At 45.8% G+C, this 20,036-nt stretch overlaps 1 protein-coding gene across 5 annotated transcripts in view; it reads left to right on the forward strand.

Annotated features, from left to right (window-relative positions):
- CAD (carbamoyl-phosphate synthetase 2, aspartate transcarbamylase, and dihydroorotase) overlaps positions 1-20,036 on the forward strand; it is a 37,107-nt gene that overhangs the window by 2,850 nt on the left and 14,221 nt on the right. For all 5 annotated transcript variants that reach the window (XR_015798210.1, XR_015798208.1, XR_015798209.1 and 2 more), the window contains exons 2-24: positions 703-842; positions 1,524-1,653; positions 4,874-5,016; positions 6,247-6,388; positions 6,545-6,716; positions 6,873-7,058; positions 7,904-8,016; positions 8,230-8,372; positions 9,252-9,383; positions 9,589-9,822; positions 10,217-10,438; positions 12,211-12,399; positions 12,762-12,886; positions 13,318-13,451; positions 14,361-14,473; positions 14,598-14,851; positions 15,430-15,676; positions 16,083-16,181; positions 17,688-17,912; positions 18,361-18,543; positions 18,826-19,044; positions 19,314-19,481; positions 19,638-19,820. Coding sequence is in view for 2 of the 5 variants with exons in the window: in XM_025167906.2 (XP_025023674.1) it covers positions 703-842; positions 1,524-1,653; positions 4,874-5,016; positions 6,247-6,388; positions 6,545-6,716; positions 6,873-7,058; positions 7,904-8,016; positions 8,230-8,372; positions 9,252-9,383; positions 9,589-9,822; positions 10,217-10,438; positions 12,211-12,399; positions 12,762-12,886; positions 13,318-13,451; positions 14,361-14,473; positions 14,598-14,851; positions 15,430-15,676; positions 16,083-16,181; positions 17,688-17,912; positions 18,361-18,543; positions 18,826-19,044; positions 19,314-19,481; positions 19,638-19,820 (3,896 nt within the window). In the remaining 3 variants the exon portion in view is untranslated. The remainder of the gene's footprint in view (positions 1-702; positions 843-1,523; positions 1,654-4,873; positions 5,017-6,246; positions 6,389-6,544; positions 6,717-6,872; positions 7,059-7,903; positions 8,017-8,229; positions 8,373-9,251; positions 9,384-9,588; positions 9,823-10,216; positions 10,439-12,210; positions 12,400-12,761; positions 12,887-13,317; positions 13,452-14,360; positions 14,474-14,597; positions 14,852-15,429; positions 15,677-16,082; positions 16,182-17,687; positions 17,913-18,360; positions 18,544-18,825; positions 19,045-19,313; positions 19,482-19,637; positions 19,821-20,036) is intronic.

Genomic DNA, 20,036 nt, shown 5'->3' on the forward strand with positions numbered 1-20,036 from the left:
ACACATTCTTACAATCAGTGAAAAAAAACCCTCTTGTGCTAGACAGAAAGAAGCAGCAGCATTTTCAGTGCTTCTGTAACAGTGTTTTCCTCAATCTTTGGAATGTCTGTGGCATTACAGGAGGCCTGGTATTGGTTTGCTCCATGTGACAAACATTATCATGACTGGAGAGCAAGCAATATATAGTCAAGATGGGTTTTCTGGATGTGGAAATTGTGAGAATGGGGCAGTTGCTGGTAACTGTTTATCTTCACTCTGCCTTTTTATGTTGAGAATATTGTGCAGAAATAGTAGTTGATATTCAGAGATGGTCTGGGATTCCACATTGGGTAAACTGCAAATAGAGATAAAAAGGAGTCAGGGGTCCAGTACATGATACCTGCATTTGCTTTGATGTTTCCTGGAGAAACTTGGTGGGGTCAGGCAGTCCACTCCATCTGGTTTTCTGGAAAGGCTGCTGATGTTGCATCTGACTTCTTTCTCTGAAATGCTCCTACCTATGAAGGAGTCCCATCCTTTTGCCAGATGCAGCAGAGCTCCAAAGGACTGAAGTAACAACCACCAAGGGCCTTGAGAAAGACCACTCGGTGCTTATGCCTGGTTTGCAGGAGAGGTTAATTTATCCTGAGCCATTTGCCAAAACCAATATGGGCTTCTGCCAAGGTCACTAATCCAATTTGTGTCATTTCTTGGAATCTGCAGTGTTCCAGACTGGCATGGTGGGTTATCCTGAAGCATTGACGGACCCCTCCTATAAATCCCAGATCTTGGTATTGACTTACCCCCTGGTCGGGAATTATGGTGTTCCTCCAGATGAGTTGGATGAGTACGGTCTCAGCCGGGTGAGTGTAGCATTGGCAGAAAGAAACCCATGCTTATACTTTACAATAAACATTTCAGATGGCTTAGCACTGAGATTTGATTTCTGGATGCCTTGGGACCAGGTGCCAAAAATTATTCCAGCCTAGTTGAAGAGTTCTAGGAATTTCTGGCTTAGCCAGCCTGGTGTTCACATACTTCATCTGCTCTGTCACTGCAGTGCTATAAAATGTACAGACAGCCTGTCTAAATTAGGGTTGTCTGCAGCTTTGATTTAGAGATTTGATTCATATGTGATTATTCTCCAAATAATTCAATTTCCTAAATCAGATTGATGATTCATACCAAATCATCAAAATGTATTGGATGCCTCTGAATTGATTGGATGATATGAACTGGATTAGAGCCAGTTCATGCACTTCTAATCTGCTTGCTCAACTAGATCAGTTTTTAGCTTTTCTTAACTATATCCCTAAAGTTGTGAAGAATTTCTGAGAACAGGAGAGAAACAGGTATGTTCCTTTCTCTCGGAAGGGCAGCTGACAGTCAGTTGCAAAATTTCTTTTTCTGAAGTTGTTGACGCAGGTGATAAATATAAATATATATAAATCTTTGTACTTTGGGACTTAGATAGAGGGGCATTAGGAAGTTATTGTGATGATGAGATATGCTTCTTTATCATCTGTTTGCTCTCCCTTCTCCAGTGGTTTGAATCCAGTAGCATTCATATAGCCGCACTGATTGTGGATGAGTGCTCCCAAAATCCCAGCCACTGGAGTGCCACCCGCTCACTGGATCATTGGCTGAAGGAAAAGGGGATTCCTGGTTTGGAAGGTAAGCATTGCCCACTAGATAGCCTTGTGCTGGGGTTTGCCTCAAGAGGACCTGGTGAAGTGGGCTTTGGGTTGCAAGTTGAGTTAGAATATACCTGGGCTGGACAGCTGCAATATCTCTGTTATGTGCTCCTTGAAAGCCATAGCGGTTCTCTCTCCCCTCTTGTTTAATATTTACATGAGGCCACTGGGTGAGATGAACTGATGGTTTGGGGTGAGGTACCACCAGTATGCTGGTGATATCCAGCTTTACCTCTCCACCCCAAGCCTCCTGAGCGATGTTGTGAACATCCTATCCCAGTGCCTGGAGGCTGTGGGGGCCTGGATGGACACAACAGGCTTTGGCTCAACCCAAGCAAGACTAAGTGGTTTTGGGTGTTTGGACCTTCCAGGGCCTTCAGGATTTTCCACCTTTGGTTCAGGATGGGGTGGCAGTGCCTTAGACAGACCTGGTGCACAAGCTGAGGGTCCTCATGCCTCCTGCTGGAAGAGCAGGTGGCAGCCGTGACTAGGAGGGTCTTTGCACATCTTTGAGTTGCACCTGTTCCGGGACCAGGAGGCCCTGCTCACTGTCACTCATGCCTTTGTGACCTCCCATCTGGATTCCTATAACATGCTCTATGTGTTGCCGTTGTACAACATTTGGAAGCTTCAGCTGGTGCAAAATGCATCAGCACAGGTAGTAAATGGTGTCATTTACTCAGCACATGTAACAACACTACTCTGTGGTTGCCAGTGTGCTTCTGGGTGCAATTCAGGGTGCTGGTTGTCACCTTTAAAGACCTTCATGGCTTGGGGCTGGGTTATCTGTGGGACTGTCTTTTTCCAGTTGTCTCTACCTGTCCAGTCCGGTCTGGCAGGATGGGCATGCTTTGGGTCCTGTCGGCCAGGGAATGCTGGCTGGCAGGGCCCAGAAGGCATGTCTTTTCTGCCATAGCACCCACCCTAGGAATATTCTCCCTCCAGAGATTAGGATGGCCCTGACCCTGCTGGCTTTTCACGAGGCATTGAAGACCTGGTTCTGGGCCTGGGCCTGGGCCTGGGCCTAGAGCCCCGAGGATGTGAAGGGTCCCACCTCCTGGTTCTGTTAATAATCATTAATAGTGATATTTTTCTCAGGAGCTGTGTGTTTTGATTTCTGTATCTCTGATGTGAATTTGTTTTGATTTATTTTAAAATTGTTTGCTGCCCAGAGTCTCTTGCTGAGATGGGCAGCCATACAAATTGAATAAATAAACAAATATATAAATAGTCTCTTCTTCGTGAAATGGCAATCACTGATTACATTTCCATAACATGTTTCTCTGGGTTACTGGTTCCCTCATTTTTCTATGTTCATATATTACACTGAACCATAAACTAACCAAATTGGGTTCCCACAATTAGTTTTCAAGGAAGTTAGAAAAGACAACAGTATTCAATAAATCTGGGAATCTAAAATTCTTTTTGTGAACAATTGCAAACCTACGTAAGAGCGCCCAAGAATTCTGGGACAGAGTGGACAGACTGATTCCATTAGCTGTTTGCCTCTTGGCTGCAGGACTGCTGGCATCTGGCAGCTTCATTGCTTTTAGAGTTGGATGGATCTTGAGAAAACCTCCTCCATCAATATACTTTTACCCTTGAGCAAGTTACAGTTCTCTGATTTATTTTCCAGTCCATAAAGTTAGAATGTTACTTTCCTACCTAATAGAACAATTAAGGAGGAACACAAAACAAAGGCTGATCAGACTTTTGTACATAAGTAGTTACTGTAATATAAATTAGGAGCAGGCAATATATATCTCTCAGCCTGATTTCACACAGAAACATCTGTGTGAACAGTTTAGCCCTCTACAAAGAGTCATTTTCCATTTCTTAGCATCTAGCTGGGCAGAGAGAAGGGTTATCAAAAAAGGAGGAAATTAAAAAGAGGGGGGCACTAGGAAGAGATATTACAAAGAGAGCAAATTTACTTGCTGCTTAAAATAATCCCTTCCAATTATTGGCATGTGTGGCCCCCATTGACTTCCCTCAAGGGAATGCAATCCTTGACAGAATAAGTGATTGTGAAATACTTTAGAAAGGTGGCTTTGATTGAATGTGGAGCCCATCTGGAATGTTTTACCAGGCAAAGGGCAGAACCTATTTACTTATTTATCTATTACTGTATTATATTCTGCCTTTTCTCAAGAGTATCAGGTGGCATACTGTCAGCCCCACTAGGTAGACCAGACCAGGAAATCAACTACACCGGAGGGCTAAAACTACTTTTATTGAGATTGGCTATAAACAGAATCTTGCAAGTCTGAATATGCTATTCCTCCTCCTCCTCCTCCTCCTTCAATGAATTAGGGAGGCGTCTGAGCTGCATCCAAATATTGTCTGGATGTTCTGGACTTAAAAAGTGCTTCAGCCCCTTTTGCCTAGACAACAGCTTCTGCGTATCTCCATCAGGGTCATCTTCCTTACTCTCTATACATAGACAGAAATTTATCTCTGCAACAACAATCTGGGGAAGTAGGTTAGGCTGAGAGATTGTAGAAGGAGTTGGGTTAGTCTGTACTAGCAAAAAATGAGAAGCAGTCTGGTAGCACCTTTTCTGATTACCTGCTTTTATTAAAAGGCATAAGCTTTCCTGAGTTGCATTTCACATCAGATGCATAGAGTGGCTTGACTGATGTAGGATTTAAATTGGGATGAGGGGGGGTGGAAGAAAGAGAAGACAGGTTGGCTATGCAGATGCAAGTTACATGTGAGATAGATTACAAATACCTTTAAATCCTACATCAGTCAAGCCACTCTGTGATGAAGTGAGATGCAGCTCATGAAAGCTTATGGCTTTTAATAATATTTGTTAGTTGGAAAAGGTGCTATCAGACTCCTGCTGACTTTTTGCTGAGAATAAGAGTGAGTGACCCAAAGTTACCCACTGAACTCTGATTGAGTGAAGACTTGAACTGGATCTCCCTGTCTGAAGTCTAACACCTTAAATGCTGCACTTGGCCACATAACAATACTTCATCAGAAATGCAGGGAAGCAAAATTGTGGTAGAATCAACATAGTTGATGGCTGGCAGAAAATGAAGATAGTTAACTTGTTCCAAGGTTGTCTCACCACGGTAACAGCACTGATAGAAATGGAGAGTATCACAGGCTATCTGTGCATTCTCCCAGTGATCGCAGGATCACATGGGCTACTGAGATAGTCCATCTTTTCTAATAGCCCATTTTCCCTGCAGGAATTGACACACGGGCACTAACCAAGCGGATCCGGGAAAAAGGGAGTATGCTGGGCAAACTGGTACCAGAGGGTGTCCATAGCTCACACCAGCCATTTGATGATCCAAACATAAGGAACCTGGTGAAGGAAGTCTCACTGAAAGTAGGTTGGAAGAATAGGGTTGGGAGGGGAAAAGGCAGCTTAGGCTAAGCATATTGGAGGTGACAGGCACCAGCAATGAATATATTGTATAATATTCAGGATATGAGATGAATTTCATTTGCTATTGCATTAACACATGGGCTTATCCTATATAGTCTGGAAAAACAAAAGTCCCCTTACATCTGCCTTGTAATGAGTTACAGTGGTACCTCAGGTTACGAACGCCTCTGTTAACGAACTTTTCGGGTTACGACCAGCTCCAGTCGCAAAAATTTACCTCGGTTTGCAAACTCCGCCTCGGGTTACGAATCGGATCCGTGGCCATTTTCCCTCCCGTGACACGGTCCGCGGCCATTTTTCCGCCCCTGACACGTGGTCCGCAGCCATTTTCCACCCCTGACACATGGTCCGCGGCCATTTTTCCGCCCCTGACACGTGGTCCGCGGCCATTTTCCGCCCCTGACACGTGGTCCGCGGCCATTTTCCGCCCCTGACACGTGGTCCGCGGCCATTTTCCGCCCCTGACACGTGGTCCGCGGCCATTTTCCGCCCCTGACACGTGGTCGTAGGGAGGGGGACTCTCCCTCCAAGCAATAGCCGCCTCCCTGTCCTCCACGCCAGAACAGATTAACGGTAATTACATTGAACCTTATGGGGAAATTTGCTTCGGGTTGCGACCAATTCGGGGTGCGACCAGAGTCACGGAATGAATTAAGTTCGTAAACCGAGGTTCCACTGTATTTTGAGAAGTGCTCCCTCCTTCTGCCTGAGAACATGCACTCCATGGCTTTCAAGTGGCTCAATTCTTTTATAGAGCCTTTCTGCACTAAAAAGTTATTGTTTATTTTATTTTTATTTAAAAGATTTGTGTAGGCACCCATCTTATGTGGCATAACCCCGAGTAGCTCACAATAGTAATAAAAGCAATAAAAAAGCATAAAAATCAATCAGTTTTGTTATTCTTGCAGGGTTCCATCTCTGTTCTGTGCCAGGACTTGGATAGCTGGGCAGGAATTTAAATTAGATATGTAAATGATTTAGAAGGAACCCATGCATGACTGGAAGAGTTTAGGGAGGGAGGAGATTATCCCTATAGTCTAACATCTTCTGACCCATCATCCACCTCTTGCTTCTGCATCTGTAACAGTAGTGGTATAGGATCAAATATTATTTAGTGGGCACTGTGCCATAAACTTCAGGATACCTACTTTCTCCCCTATGATTCCATAGGAACCCCGCTTGTTCAACCCTGGTGGGTCTGTGAGAATCACAGCAATTGACTGTGGCCTGAAATACAACCAGATCCGATGCCTATGTGCTCGTGGTGCGGCTGTTACTGTGGTGCCCTGGGATCATCATCTGGACAGTGCAGGTAAGTGTGACTGAGTGGTGGGTATGGGGGCCCACAGCTCCAGACAGATGGTTTGTTTCAGCTTGGGAGCAAAGAGCATTCATACTTGTGGAGCCCACATGGCTAGTTCAAGGGGAAGGGTCATAATGCCTTCCTATATCCCATTTCTTCCCCCAGAATTTGATGGGTTGTTTGTTAGCAATGGTCCTGGAGATCCACAATTCTGCCAAGAAACTATTGCCAATCTGCACCGTGTGCTGGAATTGCCAACCCCAAAGCCCATCTTTGGCATCTGCTTAGGTCATCAGCTGCTGGCTTTGGCCATTGGAGCCAAGACTTACAAGATGAAGTAAGCATTTGTGTGAATATTTGAAATGAGCAATGGATGTCTCTTCAATGATGTTGACCAGTCTAATTCTTCAGTACTATAGTAAATATAACTTGAAACTGAGGAAATTTTTTTTCTCATAAGCTAAGTCTTATTCCCCTTTGAATTCTTCTTCAGGTATGGAAACCGTGGACACAATCAGCCGTGCCTCCACGAGGGATCCCAGCGTTGCTTTATCACATCACAGAACCATGGCTTTGCAGTAGATCCAGCTAGCTTGCCATCTGGCTGGACTCCTCTCTTTACCAATGCAAATGATCACTCTAATGAGGGGCTTGTGCATGAATCAAAGCCATTCTTCAGGTGAGGAAAAGCAAGAGATGGAGAAAAGGAGGCAAATAGGTGGGTTGGGGTGCCCTTCTTTATTCTGATTTGATGGAGCCATACAGAAGACCTAAGAAGAGCCCTTCTGGATCAGCTCAAGGTTCCATTTGGTCCAGGCTTCTGTATTGCATAGAGACCAACCTGGTGTACTGAGGAAGCTCCAAGCATTATGAAGAATGTGATAACCTTTTCCACTGTTGCATCCCAAAATCTAGTATTTAAGGTGTGCTGATTATGATTTGTGTGTGCGTGTATTGTCAAATCAGTCTTGCCTCCTGGCAACTACATGGACGGGTCTGTGCAGTTTTCTAGGCAATGTTTTCAAAAGCAGTGAGAGAGAGCAGCTGGCTTCTGTGCCTAAGGCAGGACTAGAACTCAGATTTCCCTATTTCTGATTTAGCACTTTAACCACTAGATCAAAGACAGGAAGTAGCTATCAGATCTAGTAACCATTAATAGCCCAGTTTTCCATTAATTTCTCCAGTCTCTTTTAAGACTATCTCTCTATCAGATGGCCAAAAATTCCACAGTTTCTTTTATCAGTCCAGAATCTTCCCTCATTTAATTTTGTTGAGACTTTGAATTCTCACATTGTGGTCATGCTGTGCACAATTTTATATACCTTGTATCATGTCTCCCCTTACCTGCCTTTGTCCTAAGCTAAAAAGCCCCAACTGCTATAGTCTTTCCTTATAGGAGAGCCGCCCTAAGAGTTTTGACAGAAAGCAGAGAGTGGTGTTGCGTTGTGTTGTCTACATGAGAAGGAGCTTGGATTGCATCTGTAACATCCCCCTCCTTGTTTTCTCCCCCCACCTGGTCCCCAGTGTGCAGTTCCACCCAGAGCACAATGCGGGGCCGATGGATCTTGAGTGCCTCTTTGATGTCTTCCTGGAGACAGTGCGGGACACAGTTGCTGGAGGGCAGAGCCCTAAGACAGGTGGGAACTCTGTGACTGAGTCGGCTTCTGCAAACCTGAAGATAGGCCTGGCTTTACCTCCATGCTGCCCCAGAGCTATGGTCTACAGGTCATGCCCCTTCTCCAGGGTGCTTGCTAGTCTCCTGGCAGGGTTGAGGCTTTGCTGGGTCCAAGATGGGCTGAAGTTACTGCAGTGGTCAAGGAGGTATCTCTTTCTCTTCTCCCCAACTGTAGTGTCTAAGAGGCTGCAGCACTGCCTGCACTATTCAAAAGTCCTGCCTGCCAGCAACCTGCCCCGCCCTCACAAGGTGCTCATCCTGGGCTCAGGGGGCCTTTCCATAGGGCAGGCAGGTGAGTTTGACTACTCTGGCTCTCAGGTGAGTGAGTGAGGAAATGCAAGTGAGAAAGGCAGTGGGGAAAGTGGCAAAGCGGGGGGGAAATGTGCACAAGGAAGGAGAAGGGTTTGAAGTTTTTTGTTAATGGCAAAGTCAGCAGGAGCGCTTGAGGTATCTCTGATACAGAGGGATTGTTTCTTTTGCACTGATACAGGGCAGCAGCTGATCTATGCCCACTTTGGGCATTCATCCATCACAAAGAAGCAAGGGTGGTGGTGGTGGTGATGATGATGATTTGTATATGCTGCCTGAGTCTTAGCGACTCTGGTTTACAAATTGTTAAAAAACATTTAAAAACAAGTAACAGTACAAGAAACACAAAACAAAGAAACAGCAGACAAAACTGTGGGAACAAGAAAAGGGGATGGGTGGACAGTAACCATTTGCTGGTGTTTGTTGTTCTTCACAGTGTGAAAGTGAAAAAAGAGAATACAGGGGAAAACAATGAGTCAGAATCAGTCGTGGATTGCTTCAGCAAATTATTTTCCCAAAGGATAACTGTGTCTTTATTCTAAAACTCTGTTCACACAACACATTTACCTTGGTTACTGAACTAACCACAATTAATTTCCTGGGTTTGCATAATATATTGAGCCATAAATTAACTGTAAACTAACCATATGAGTTGGGTTTGCCCAACATGCTGGGCCCAAATTCACAATAACCAAACTTTCCATGGTGCGCAAATGGAACTGCTAGGTCTTTAACATACCTGGTTAATACAGCCTTTGTTTTGATGGTGTAGCCTTGTGATTGGTTTTACTGCATTGTGAGGACCATGTGCATATTTTGATATGACTGGTGTTAGTGTTGCAAGGATAACAATTTATTCAGTTATAATCTCATTTCCCACCCTCCTAGGCCATCAAAGCTCTGAAAGAAGAGAACATCCAGACGGTGCTCATCAATCCAAATATTGCCACTGTTCAGACCTCGAAAGGTCTGGCTGACAAGGTCTACTTCTTGCCCATCACTCCTGACTATGTTACTCAGGTGAATTTACTATTTCCCTTCCCCAGATTCCTTGTTGCTCATCTGCCACTCGGTGCTCTATTCCTTTTGGAAACTCTGCATGTATAACATACAGTTAAGGGGATTGGGGACCTTTCTACTTTCCTTATGGGGTTCAGGGGTGGGATATGACTGGAGCTGAGTGAGGGACATATTCTTAACCTACCCCTTTCTTCCCTGCGGTCAGGTGATAAAGAATGAGCGCCCAGATGGGATCTTGCTGACGTTTGGAGGACAGACAGCACTCAACTGTGGTGTGGAGCTGACTAAGGCTGGGGTGCTGGAGCGTTACCATGTGCGTGTGCTGGGCACTCCTGTGGCCTCTATTGAGATGACAGAGGACCGCAAAGTCTTTGTGGAGAAGATGGAGCAGATAGGGGAACATGTGGCACCTAGTGAGGCTGCCTGCTCCATGGAACAAGTATGTCATTCTGCTTAATTATAGCCATACTTCTCTTTGGGGGAGCCCAAGACAGTGGGTATAGAGTTCCCCTTCAGGTCTCAGTGGGCCCAGCTCTTGAGTAAAGCATGCTTTTGAATATGGTGCTCCTTTTCTTGCAAAGAAGAAATGCAAGAATATGTGGGAAGGGGGACTGGATTTACAGGATAGAATCAGTGGTTCATTCTGCTGTGAAACACTGTTAGGAATTTTCTCTGGCTGACAGAGAAAAGAAATGAGGCTTTCTGATGTGAACCTCAGATAGTCCACTTGGATGCTGCCAGAGCTGCTGGCCAAAGGCGTGAGATGTCTTCTGATAACTGTTGCCCCTCCACCACTAGGGATAGTGGATTTCCTGAATGCTTCCTCCCAACAGGCACAGGCTGCTGCAGAACGACTTGGCTACCCAGTGCTTGTGCGCTCAGCCTATGCGTTGGGCGGGCTGGGCTCTGGGTTTGCCAATGGGCGGGAGGAGCTGATGGCACTGGTGAGCCAGGCCTTTGCCCACACCTCGCAGGTGCTGGTGGACAAGTCACTCAAGGGCTGGAAGGAGATTGAGTATGAGGTGGTGCGTGATGCCTATGACAACTGTGTCACGGTAAGGCAATTGGGGTAAAGGGGTAGAGGGAGGTTCATCACCAATGGGCAATGAGCTTGTTTCAGGTGCCAGAACAACGATGAGCAAAATTTTCTCAGGTTAAAATTAAGCAGCCAATCTTTGATTGCAGATCAATATTTGCTGCTTTGTATCCAAGGCAGATGTTTTTGTAGGAATCCCAATTGTCTGTTGGCATTTTTGTTGAGGTAGCACGGGAGATCTGGAAAAATTGAGACCCAGTATCCTTGGAAGAGGAGGCTGGTATTTTCCTCTCCTCATACTTTCCTCTCTCATTGGCTGCCATTCATCAACACCATACTGAAAGAGATACAGGGCTCTCTTTCACAATCCTGTTAAGGTGCTTTCCTCCAGTCCACAAAGCACCACAAAGACATGCCAGTATATTGGATGCTACCATTACTACAGTGTCCTGTTATGCCTCACCAGTGAAGCTAGTGAGTGGTGCTGCTCTTACACTTTGATTCAAAAGAAGTTAGGAAAGCAGCACCTTGCTGGTGGGAAAACCAACTACCAATTACTCTCCCTATGGACTTGGCTAGAGGAGGCAGCAGATTTTGACAGTAGCTAAGCCCAGATCCTGATTTGGGGGTGGGGGGAGGGGCTGCCCAGTAAAGTAGGAGAGGTCCTCCTTTCCTGCTTTACTAGAAAGTCCGTCCACCCTGCAGATCACCTGCAGTGCCTGATCAGCAGGGGATAGGTGGGGTTGCAGAGTGGACTGGACATCACAGATCAGTCTGATCCCCAGGTTGGTTGAGTGTGGCAGCCCCATCCCCATGGATCAGCTGTGGGAGTGCCTGATCCATGAGTGTAGTTTGATGGAGGCTGCTGTACTTACCCACCCCACGGATCAGGCTGATCTGTGGGGTGGGCAGGCATATTCTGGGGGTTATTTATTTATTTAAATAATTTGTATGGCCATCCAATTCAAATATTCCAACTCGGGCAGCATACAGTAGACCCTTGCCCTCAAGCAAAACAGATAACCAATTTCAATTAAAATCCAAGACAATAATAGGCAACCAGAAACTCATATTCATACCCCCTTCCAGATGCAAACTCCAATCTTCCAGTCATGAGTGATTGTGAGCAGAGCCTCCCAATCCAGGAATGGACTTACCTGGCACACGAGATGAAGTTGTGCAAAGGCCTTCCTTTAGACACAGGGTTTGCATTTACGTTGAGAGCTGTGTGTAAAAATAACTTCCCCGCTTTTGGACAGATGTTTTGTGGGCTGTGTTATAAAGTGCAGTCTCTTCACTGTGCTTATTAACTTTTTTGGCAGGGATGGCTGATAGGTGCTGAAAGCAGGAAGACGTTGGTGTCTCTCTGCTCCCCCCGCCCCTTGTCTTGCCAAACTGAATTTTCAGGAATGAAATAAAAAGCAGAGTGCCAGCCCAGGAAGCTATCTGGGGATTGGAGTTGGGGGGGAGGTGTCTCTCCTGCTAGCTAATGTTGTCCCAACCCCTGACCACACCAACAAGCATATCAATCCAAGGATTGATTTGGAGCAGGGGGAAAACACTACTTTTAAAGTGGAATAGTTAAAAACAAATGTAACCTGCCTCAGTGAAGGGCTGGGGATGAGACAAAAACAGGATCATGATGATGGGTCCTTTAGCAATAGTTAGTGAGGCATGAGACCTCTTTGGGATCTAAGAACTTGGAGGGATGGGCTTTGCAGATTGTATTGCAGCAGTGATGATGGCCGCCATCTCACCTAGCTGGTCTCCTCGGTTCCCAATCCTGAGCAGGTATGCAATATGGAGAATCTGGATCCACTGGGCATCCACACTGGTGAATCTATAGTGGTGGCCCCCAGCCAGACACTCAACGACAGGGAATACAATCTGCTGCGCACTACAGCCATCAAAGTGGTTCGTCACCTGGGGATTGTTGGAGAATGCAATATTCAGTATGCACTGAGCCCTGAGTCTGAGCAGGTGAGATCCCCTGGGTTGAAATGACAAATGTATGGGATCCTATGCCTGGTTGTCCTTGGATGTTGAGCAGTGTATGCTAGCACTGTGAGCTTACTTGCTGTTGCTTGCAACAGCCTTCTACTGAGTCAGATCAGGTCCATCTAGTTCAGTATTGTCAACACAGAGTAAGACTGGCTTTCCAGAGTTTCAAGGCAACCTTTCCTAGCTTGACTGTCCCTGGGACGTTCTGTATATTAACCTGAACTCTGTCCTGAGTTATAACTCATTCCCAGGAAATATGGAAACTTTCTTGTTCTGCTTGCTATACTGGAGGATGGTAGAAATATTGGCTGGGCTGCATCTGTCTCTTTCCTGTCCCACAGTACTACATCATAGAGGTGAACGCTCGGCTCTCGCGGAGTTCAGCTCTGGCAAGCAAGGCCACTGGCTACCCCTTGGCCTATGTTGCTGCCAAGTTGGCTTTGGGCATCCCATTGCCTATCCTCAGGTAATACCTGTATGCTCTGGGGTGGAGGGTCCGTTGCTTTGCTAGAAACTATCTGGGGGGAGGCCTGCTGGCTCATTGCCCTTCACTGCGTCAAAGGGTTATTCACTTAAATATCGTTTCACCTTTTATGGAGCCAACCTCCTATCTGTTTTTTGATTTTGCTTAAAACATATGAGTGGTAAGTTGTTTCTTAGCAACTGCTGCCAACCTTGGATGCTTGCCTCTTCTTTTACAGTGTTTCTAAAGGAAGAGGCAACTAAGTCTTGTCTTAACAGGAAAACTGACCACAGTCATGAAGGATAAAGACATTGCTTGGGATGGGGGTTGAGGTGGAAATGGGATGCCTGTTTTTTTACGGCCTTTTGATCACAGATTCAGTGAGATACATGGCTCTCCATCACAGCCTTCTCTGCCCCTTCACTTCAACCCAGGAACTCAGTCACTAATTCCACCACAGCCTGCTTTGAACCCAGTCTGGATTACTGTGTAGTGAAGATCCCACGCTGGGACCTCAGCAAGTTTCTGCGTGTGAGCACTAAGATCGGCAGTTCCATGAAGAGTGTGGGTGAGTGGTGAAAGGAAGAAAATGGTGTGTGTGTTGGGAAGTGCATGTTGGAGTCAGGCTCCAATCTTGCAAACAAGTTTGAGTTTCCTTTGTGCTATGTGTGGTCCAGGCAAGCTAAGTATTGGGGTACCTTGATCAGCTAACAATCCAATACTTCTCTGATTCCCCTTTTCTTACCCTTTGCCAGTGTAGTGATACATGATATCAAGTTGACTCTATTCTTCCATTGCAACTATAAATTGATGTTGATAGCTGTAAGTGTTCCATTTTTTGCATTTTTCCTTCAAAAATCCTGGAACAGCTCTGCCCCTTTTATACGTGTCAACATCACATGCACATCCAAAAGAGGCAGGACTTGATTTTGACACCACTTCTGCCATCTGCCTTTTTTGACATATATATAGAGACACACAGAGACACCTCCAAGGATGCTGTTGTCCTAAAACTTTCTCCTTCAAAAGTCCTTGAACTTCTGAGTAATGATTAGGAAGGTTCAAATTTCCATTCAGCCACCAGCCACCAAAGTGGATATCCTAAGCGAGACGCTTAAGTCTTTTGCGTCAGGGGAGAAGTACACATTTCAGAAGATGCTAAAGGCCAATCTGATAGACCCTAGTAGTAAGGCAGCATTTTCTTCAGAGACAGTCTAAATCATATAGGATGGCTTTAACGCTATAATGCAAACATAGTTGTGGTTGTCTCTACAAATAAGACAGGCCAATGCTTGGGTGATCCTATGGCATTCCCTGGGTTATGGTCTGTTGATTCCTCATGCTTGAATCTTGTTTATTTTCTTGATACATGCTAATTTTATCTGCCTTTGAAGCCCTGTTTATTTATTTAATAAAAAATCTAAACTTAGTCATTTTCCCCTGAGTGAATTTACTGCTGTTCTTTTCTTTCTTTCAGGTGAGGTCATGGCCATTGGAAGGAGTTTTGAGGAGGCATTTCAGAAGGCACTTCGCATGGTGGATGAGAATTGTGTGGGCTTTGACCCTACAGTAAAACCAGTCTCTGACATGGTAGGCGTTCCTGGTGAGGTAATGAAGCATGCTGAATTCCCAGTAGCTGCTGTCCCCAGTCCCACTGGACTAACGCTCAGGGCTGTACTGTCCACCATTTTCTGTTCCCTCCCCATCACTGCAGGAGCTGGAGACTCCCACCGACAAGCGGATCTTCGTGTTAGCGGCTGCACTGCGGGCTGGCTATTCCATTGAGCGTCTCTATGAGCTCACCAAGATTGATCGCTGGTTCCTGCACAAGATGAAAAACATAACTGATCACGCACTGTGCCTGGAATCGTATCGCCAGGCAGAGCCAGGGGCCATGCCGCCTCATGTCCTGAAGCTGGCCAAGCAGCTCGGCTTCTCAGATAAGCAGGTGGCTCAGGCTGTGCTCAGGTAGAAAATCAAAGCATTGATATGTTTATTATTTGTCTAGACTGGTTTGACTCCTCGGCTGTTGTTTATGTTTTATATTATGTTATTGTATAAATAAATAAAAAGCAGCCCAAAGGGTCCAGATCTAGGTGGTCCTGACCAGTAGCCAAAAGCTGGAAGCAAAGGTAATACCTCCTGTTTACTAAGGACAGGCTGTAGGGATGGGGGCCATTAAAAGGGAGGAGATTTGTGGGGAACAGCTGCAGAGCTGACTGCCAAGATGGGCACCACAGTTATTGTCTCTTGCTTGGTTCTTTTCTCACAACGTGCTGAGTCTAGGCTAAAATAGGGTAGGTAGTTTTGATTCAGCACGTTGTGAGAACCCAGCCATTGTTTTGGCTTGATTCACATAAATATGCTAGTCACATAAATAAGCTATCATGTTAAATTAATATAGCAGTTGTGTGTAAAAACTCTGAAATTCAGTCCCTGTTTTCCCTCACTGAAGTCCTGGAAAACAGTTGCCAGTCAGTGTAAACAGGACTCATTTAGAGGGACCAGTGCTCTGACTCAGCATAAGACAGCTTGTTTTGTTTCAGCACGGAACTGGCAGTGAGGAAGATGCGCCATGACCTGAAGATTTTACCAGTGGTGAAACAGATTGACACGGTGGCGGCAGAATGGCCAGCCCAGACCAACTATCTGTACCTAAGCTACAACGGCACTGAGCATGATCTGGTCTTCCATGAACCACACGTCATGGTCATCGGTTCTGGTGTCTACCGCATTGGCAGCAGTGTGGAATTTGACTGGTGTGCTGTTGGGTGCATCCAGGAGTTGCGCAAGGTGAATGCTTGGATGCTTCTTCCCCAAAGGCATTTCCTAGCAATGCCAGTTTTGTTAGCCTTTTACCCTCAGAGGGCCTTCAATCCCTCATGTCTTCCAACCTCCACTGTTCACTATCACTGTATTGCTCTTCGCCCAACTGGTCATAGGAAGTCTGACAGTGGTGCAAGAAGGCCATGTGGTCTGGTACTGGGGTGTTTCATGCAACCAACACACAAATGACTGCATGAAGTAGCAGCTCCAGATGCCTCTTCTGAAGTAGTGGCAGGTCACTGAGTATATCTGCAGATTTGTGAAAAATACCTGGGTTGCTAATCACCTATTGAGTCCTAAAACGATGATGAGGCTGATGTTGCTACAGGTGTGGGTTCTGGAGGTGTAAGCTCCACATTCCTTTTTCCAACAGATGGGCTACAAAACCATTATGGTGAACTACAACCCTGAGACAGTAAGCACAGACTACGACATGTGTGACCGGCTCTACTTTGATGAGATGTCCTTTGAGGTGGGTCCTATATGGTTGTGCTGGTGGTGGAATGCATAAGGTTTGTTTTTAAAAAAGGAGGGCCCCACCTTTTGTCAAGTGGCTTAGGAATGGTAACCAAAAGTATGTTTTCAGCTCTCTGTTTTGAAATAGAAGTCAAGATAGTCTGTTCTAAGCAATAGGGACTTTAGAGTAGATTGGTCCCCACTTGACAGCACCGTTTCTCTTCCTCCTCCTCGAGAGTTTTATGCTATGTATATTTGAGAGATGTTCTAGAAAAGCCTGTGGGCTTTAATGCTGGTCATTAAAGATTCTACCAGCACATCTGGAGATTCTCAAATCAGTGAATTCTGAGTCTGCTGCTGTGGAAAAAAAACAGGGTAGAAATAAACTCATTTACTTCAGATATTGCTCATATGGCCATTTCTTTCCTTGAGGGGCACCACCTACGTCTCCATTCCCCAGGTGCTTCCAGGAGCATCCCAACAACATTTTGCTTACATCTGTCCTCTTCCTGCCCCCATCCTCCCCCCCGCCCCCCAAAGTCAGGCTCTCTTAAACCAGATCCCTATTTGACTTACTTATTGTGCATTTAATATTTATTTGCTGCATTCTTGTTTTGCTTTTTAGACAATTATTTTTTCTCAAGCAGCTTACGATCCCTTCTAAAAGAAAGGGTCAGACCCTGGTCACAGTCTAGAAATAACAAGTCACACAAGGGATGAGAAGGAAAAAGAAAGAGGAGGATAGTCTTCAAGGCCGGGAAGCAAAGATCTGCAATGCATTGACAACTAATTGCATTTTCTGATGGGCCAGTTTTCTTTTCTTGGAGCTTTTGCCCGAAGAGCAATTTGTGGCTCTTGTTTTGCTTTTGTTTTTTAATGATAGGACCAGAATTGTTGTGGTTAATGAATGAATCAATATATACCGAATGTCAGCAGAAGCTCTGAGAGCTCCTTGCCTCTGGTAGGGAGAGGCAAGGCAAGCTCCCTCTAACCATTCCTCCCCCTTGTTATGATCGTCCTCCTGAGAAGCGGATGCAGTCTTTTAGAGGCCCTGTGTTTCTTAGCCAATAGATGGGGCCAACCTGTGCTGCCTTCCAGCTTATTTACAAGCTGCTATTTGGGGCACCTTCTCTTTAGGCAGCATATAATAAAAACAGAAACAGACCCGGTGCCTGTTTACAATAATATAAATAATTCAAAGTCCATAGTGCAGTCAGAAGCAGAGAGCTCCTTCCCTTGGCAGTAACTCCATTATTGCTACCACTGGACTGAGTTTGTGTGTAATTAGTTAGGGTTGATTAATTTAAGCGGAGTATAATTTCCCTAGATTGTGTGATTGCAGCAAATAGACAGAATGGGGGAGGCAGCATTGGCCTCTTTATTTAGTTGCAACAAGAAGATATCTGGAGCTGAATCAAAGATTTGTTGGGAGGGGGGCAGAACCTGACCTCAGGCCCAGGAAGTACCATATGGCATCCTCTTTTTCCTGCCCCTCTTTCCCGTTCCCAATTTTGCTCCTCAGGTGGTGATGGATATCTATGAGCTAGAAAACCCCGAGGGTGTGATTCTGTCCATGGGGGGTCAGCTTCCCAACAATATTGCCATGGCCTTACACCGGCAGCAATGCCGGATCTTGGGAACTTCCCCTGAAGCCATTGACTCTGCTGAAAACCGCTTCAAGTTCTCCCGCCTTCTGGATACCATCAACATCAGCCAGCCCCTCTGGAAGGAGCTCTCAGATATGGAGGTGAATTGAAGACGCTACAACTAAAGAGAGTGAGTGGGTGGGAATAGAGGGATCCCCAAAGTGAGAGCAGTATCAGTTAGGTCTCTTTCCATTTCAGGAGCTATAGAGCTGCTGCTTTGAGGAGGGGAGGGAATATGGGGAAGTATAGCAGATTCCCAACCTCATCCCCTCTTGGTGATTTGGGAGTTTGTTTTTTTTCCCAATTGCTAATGAATTGCAGACAGGCATTTTAGGGTGAGAGAGGAAACTTGACATTAGGGTCCATTTGTCACCGACGCTAACCTATTGCATGTTTTAGGGGAGGGAGGATGTGGATGATTCCCAGGATGCTGGGAAACTCTGGTGCATCCTGGGAAAGTGGCAAAGGAAACAACGGCCAGAGATGGGGCTGAAAGGCTGTTTGCTCCAGATGCAGCCATTGTAACCCTACGATATCTCTGCTCTGCAGTCGGCCAAGCAGTTCTGCTGCAAAGTAGGATACCCCTGTGTGGTGCGTCCTTCCTATGTGCTTAGTGGTGCTGCCATGAACGTGGCTTACACAGACAGCGACCTGGAGAGGTTCCTTAGCAATGCTGTTGCTGTTTCCAAGGAGCAGCCTGTTGTCATCTCCAAGTTCATCCAAGAAGCCAAGGTGGGCAGGGCTGAGGAGTGGGTTTTGTATGCCAAACAGTCACTTTGGAAAATGTGACAGGCCCAACTGACCATAATAAACATAGGACTGTTGCAGAAGGTCACCCTTGAAAGCAAGCTCCTGATTCTCATCCTTTCAGTCCCTTGAACCCAGGGGGGATAGGGGCTTATTATTGGTGTGCATCACAAAGGAGATGCCCTGCTTTCTCTGGCATTCAGGAAGACATGCATGAGAGAGGCATTATTGACAGGTGTTGAGGCTCTTGTACCTGCCTTCCAACAGGAGATAGATGTTGATGCTGTGGCCTGTGATGGACAAGTGGTGGCCATTGCCATTTCTGAGCACGTGGAGAATGCTGGTGTACATTCAGGGGATGCCACACTAGTGACACCACCACAGGACATTACACCCAAAACACTGGAGCGGATCAAGACGATTGTGCATGCCATTGGACAGGAACTGCAGGTCACAGGACCCTTCAACCTGCAACTCATTGCCAAGGTAACAGGGAGGGGAGTCAAAAAGTCAGTGAGTATGGCAGACATGGATAGAATCAGATTCTCCATTTTTGGTGTGCATACATGCTACCTGTATGTTTGACTTTCTACAAGATACACAAGAAGTGTATCTTGTAAAGTTAATGTGAAAAAATGTTATATTGAACAGAGTCTGTGATTGCCATGAACTGCATCTGGTTTGGGGCTAGCATCCTCTTATTCTTGGCTGGTGCTCCACAAGCCCTCCTGCCAACCTGCTCCTCTTCTCTGCAGCATGACCAGCTGAAGGTGATTGAATGCAATGTGCGAGTATCTCGATCCTTTCCATTTGTCTCCAAGACACTGGGCGTTGACCTGGTAGCTTTGGCCACACAAGTGATCATGGGAGAAGAGGTGGAGTCTGTGGGACTCATGACAGGCACAGGCATTGTTGGGGTCAAGGTAAGCAGCTGAGTAGCTTAACAGAGGGAATCATACTTACATAGATAGTGATAATTTGAGCCCTAATGTACCTTTTCCTCGCTTCTTGGAACAGCCACAACTTGGGATGTGGGCTGAATTGACCCTCTAACTTCGTTCTCTTGTTTTCTTGCTCAGGTGCCCCAGTTTTCATTCTCACGATTGGCAGGTGCTGATGTGGTGCTGGGGGTAGAGATGACCAGCACAGGTGAGGTGGCCTGCTTTGGGGAGAATCGTTGTGAGGCCTACCTCAAAGCCATGCTGAGCACTGGCTTCAAGATCCCCAAGAAGAACATCCTGCTGACTATTGGAAGTTACAAGGTCAGCTGGGTTGGAAAGGATGTGCATTTGGTAGGAAGGAAAAGCAGAATGGTCCTGTTGGTGCCACCAAATCAAAGCCTTTTTTCATTCCTAATTTCAAATGTCCCAATATCTGTGCTTTTGTTGTAGTAGCAGAACAACTGGTAATCTTTCTTATAAAATTTTCATTATTCAACCTCTCTAGATTATTTTGGAGTTTGCTTTAAGGGGTTACAG

This window comes from Python bivittatus, unplaced genomic scaffold (genome assembly GCF_059951505.1).
Source record: "Python bivittatus isolate LINGU-HERP-01145 unplaced genomic scaffold, Pbiv_v1 ctg000690_np1212, whole genome shotgun sequence".
In the NCBI taxonomy this organism is placed as follows: domain Eukaryota; kingdom Metazoa; phylum Chordata; class Lepidosauria; order Squamata; family Pythonidae; genus Python; species Python bivittatus.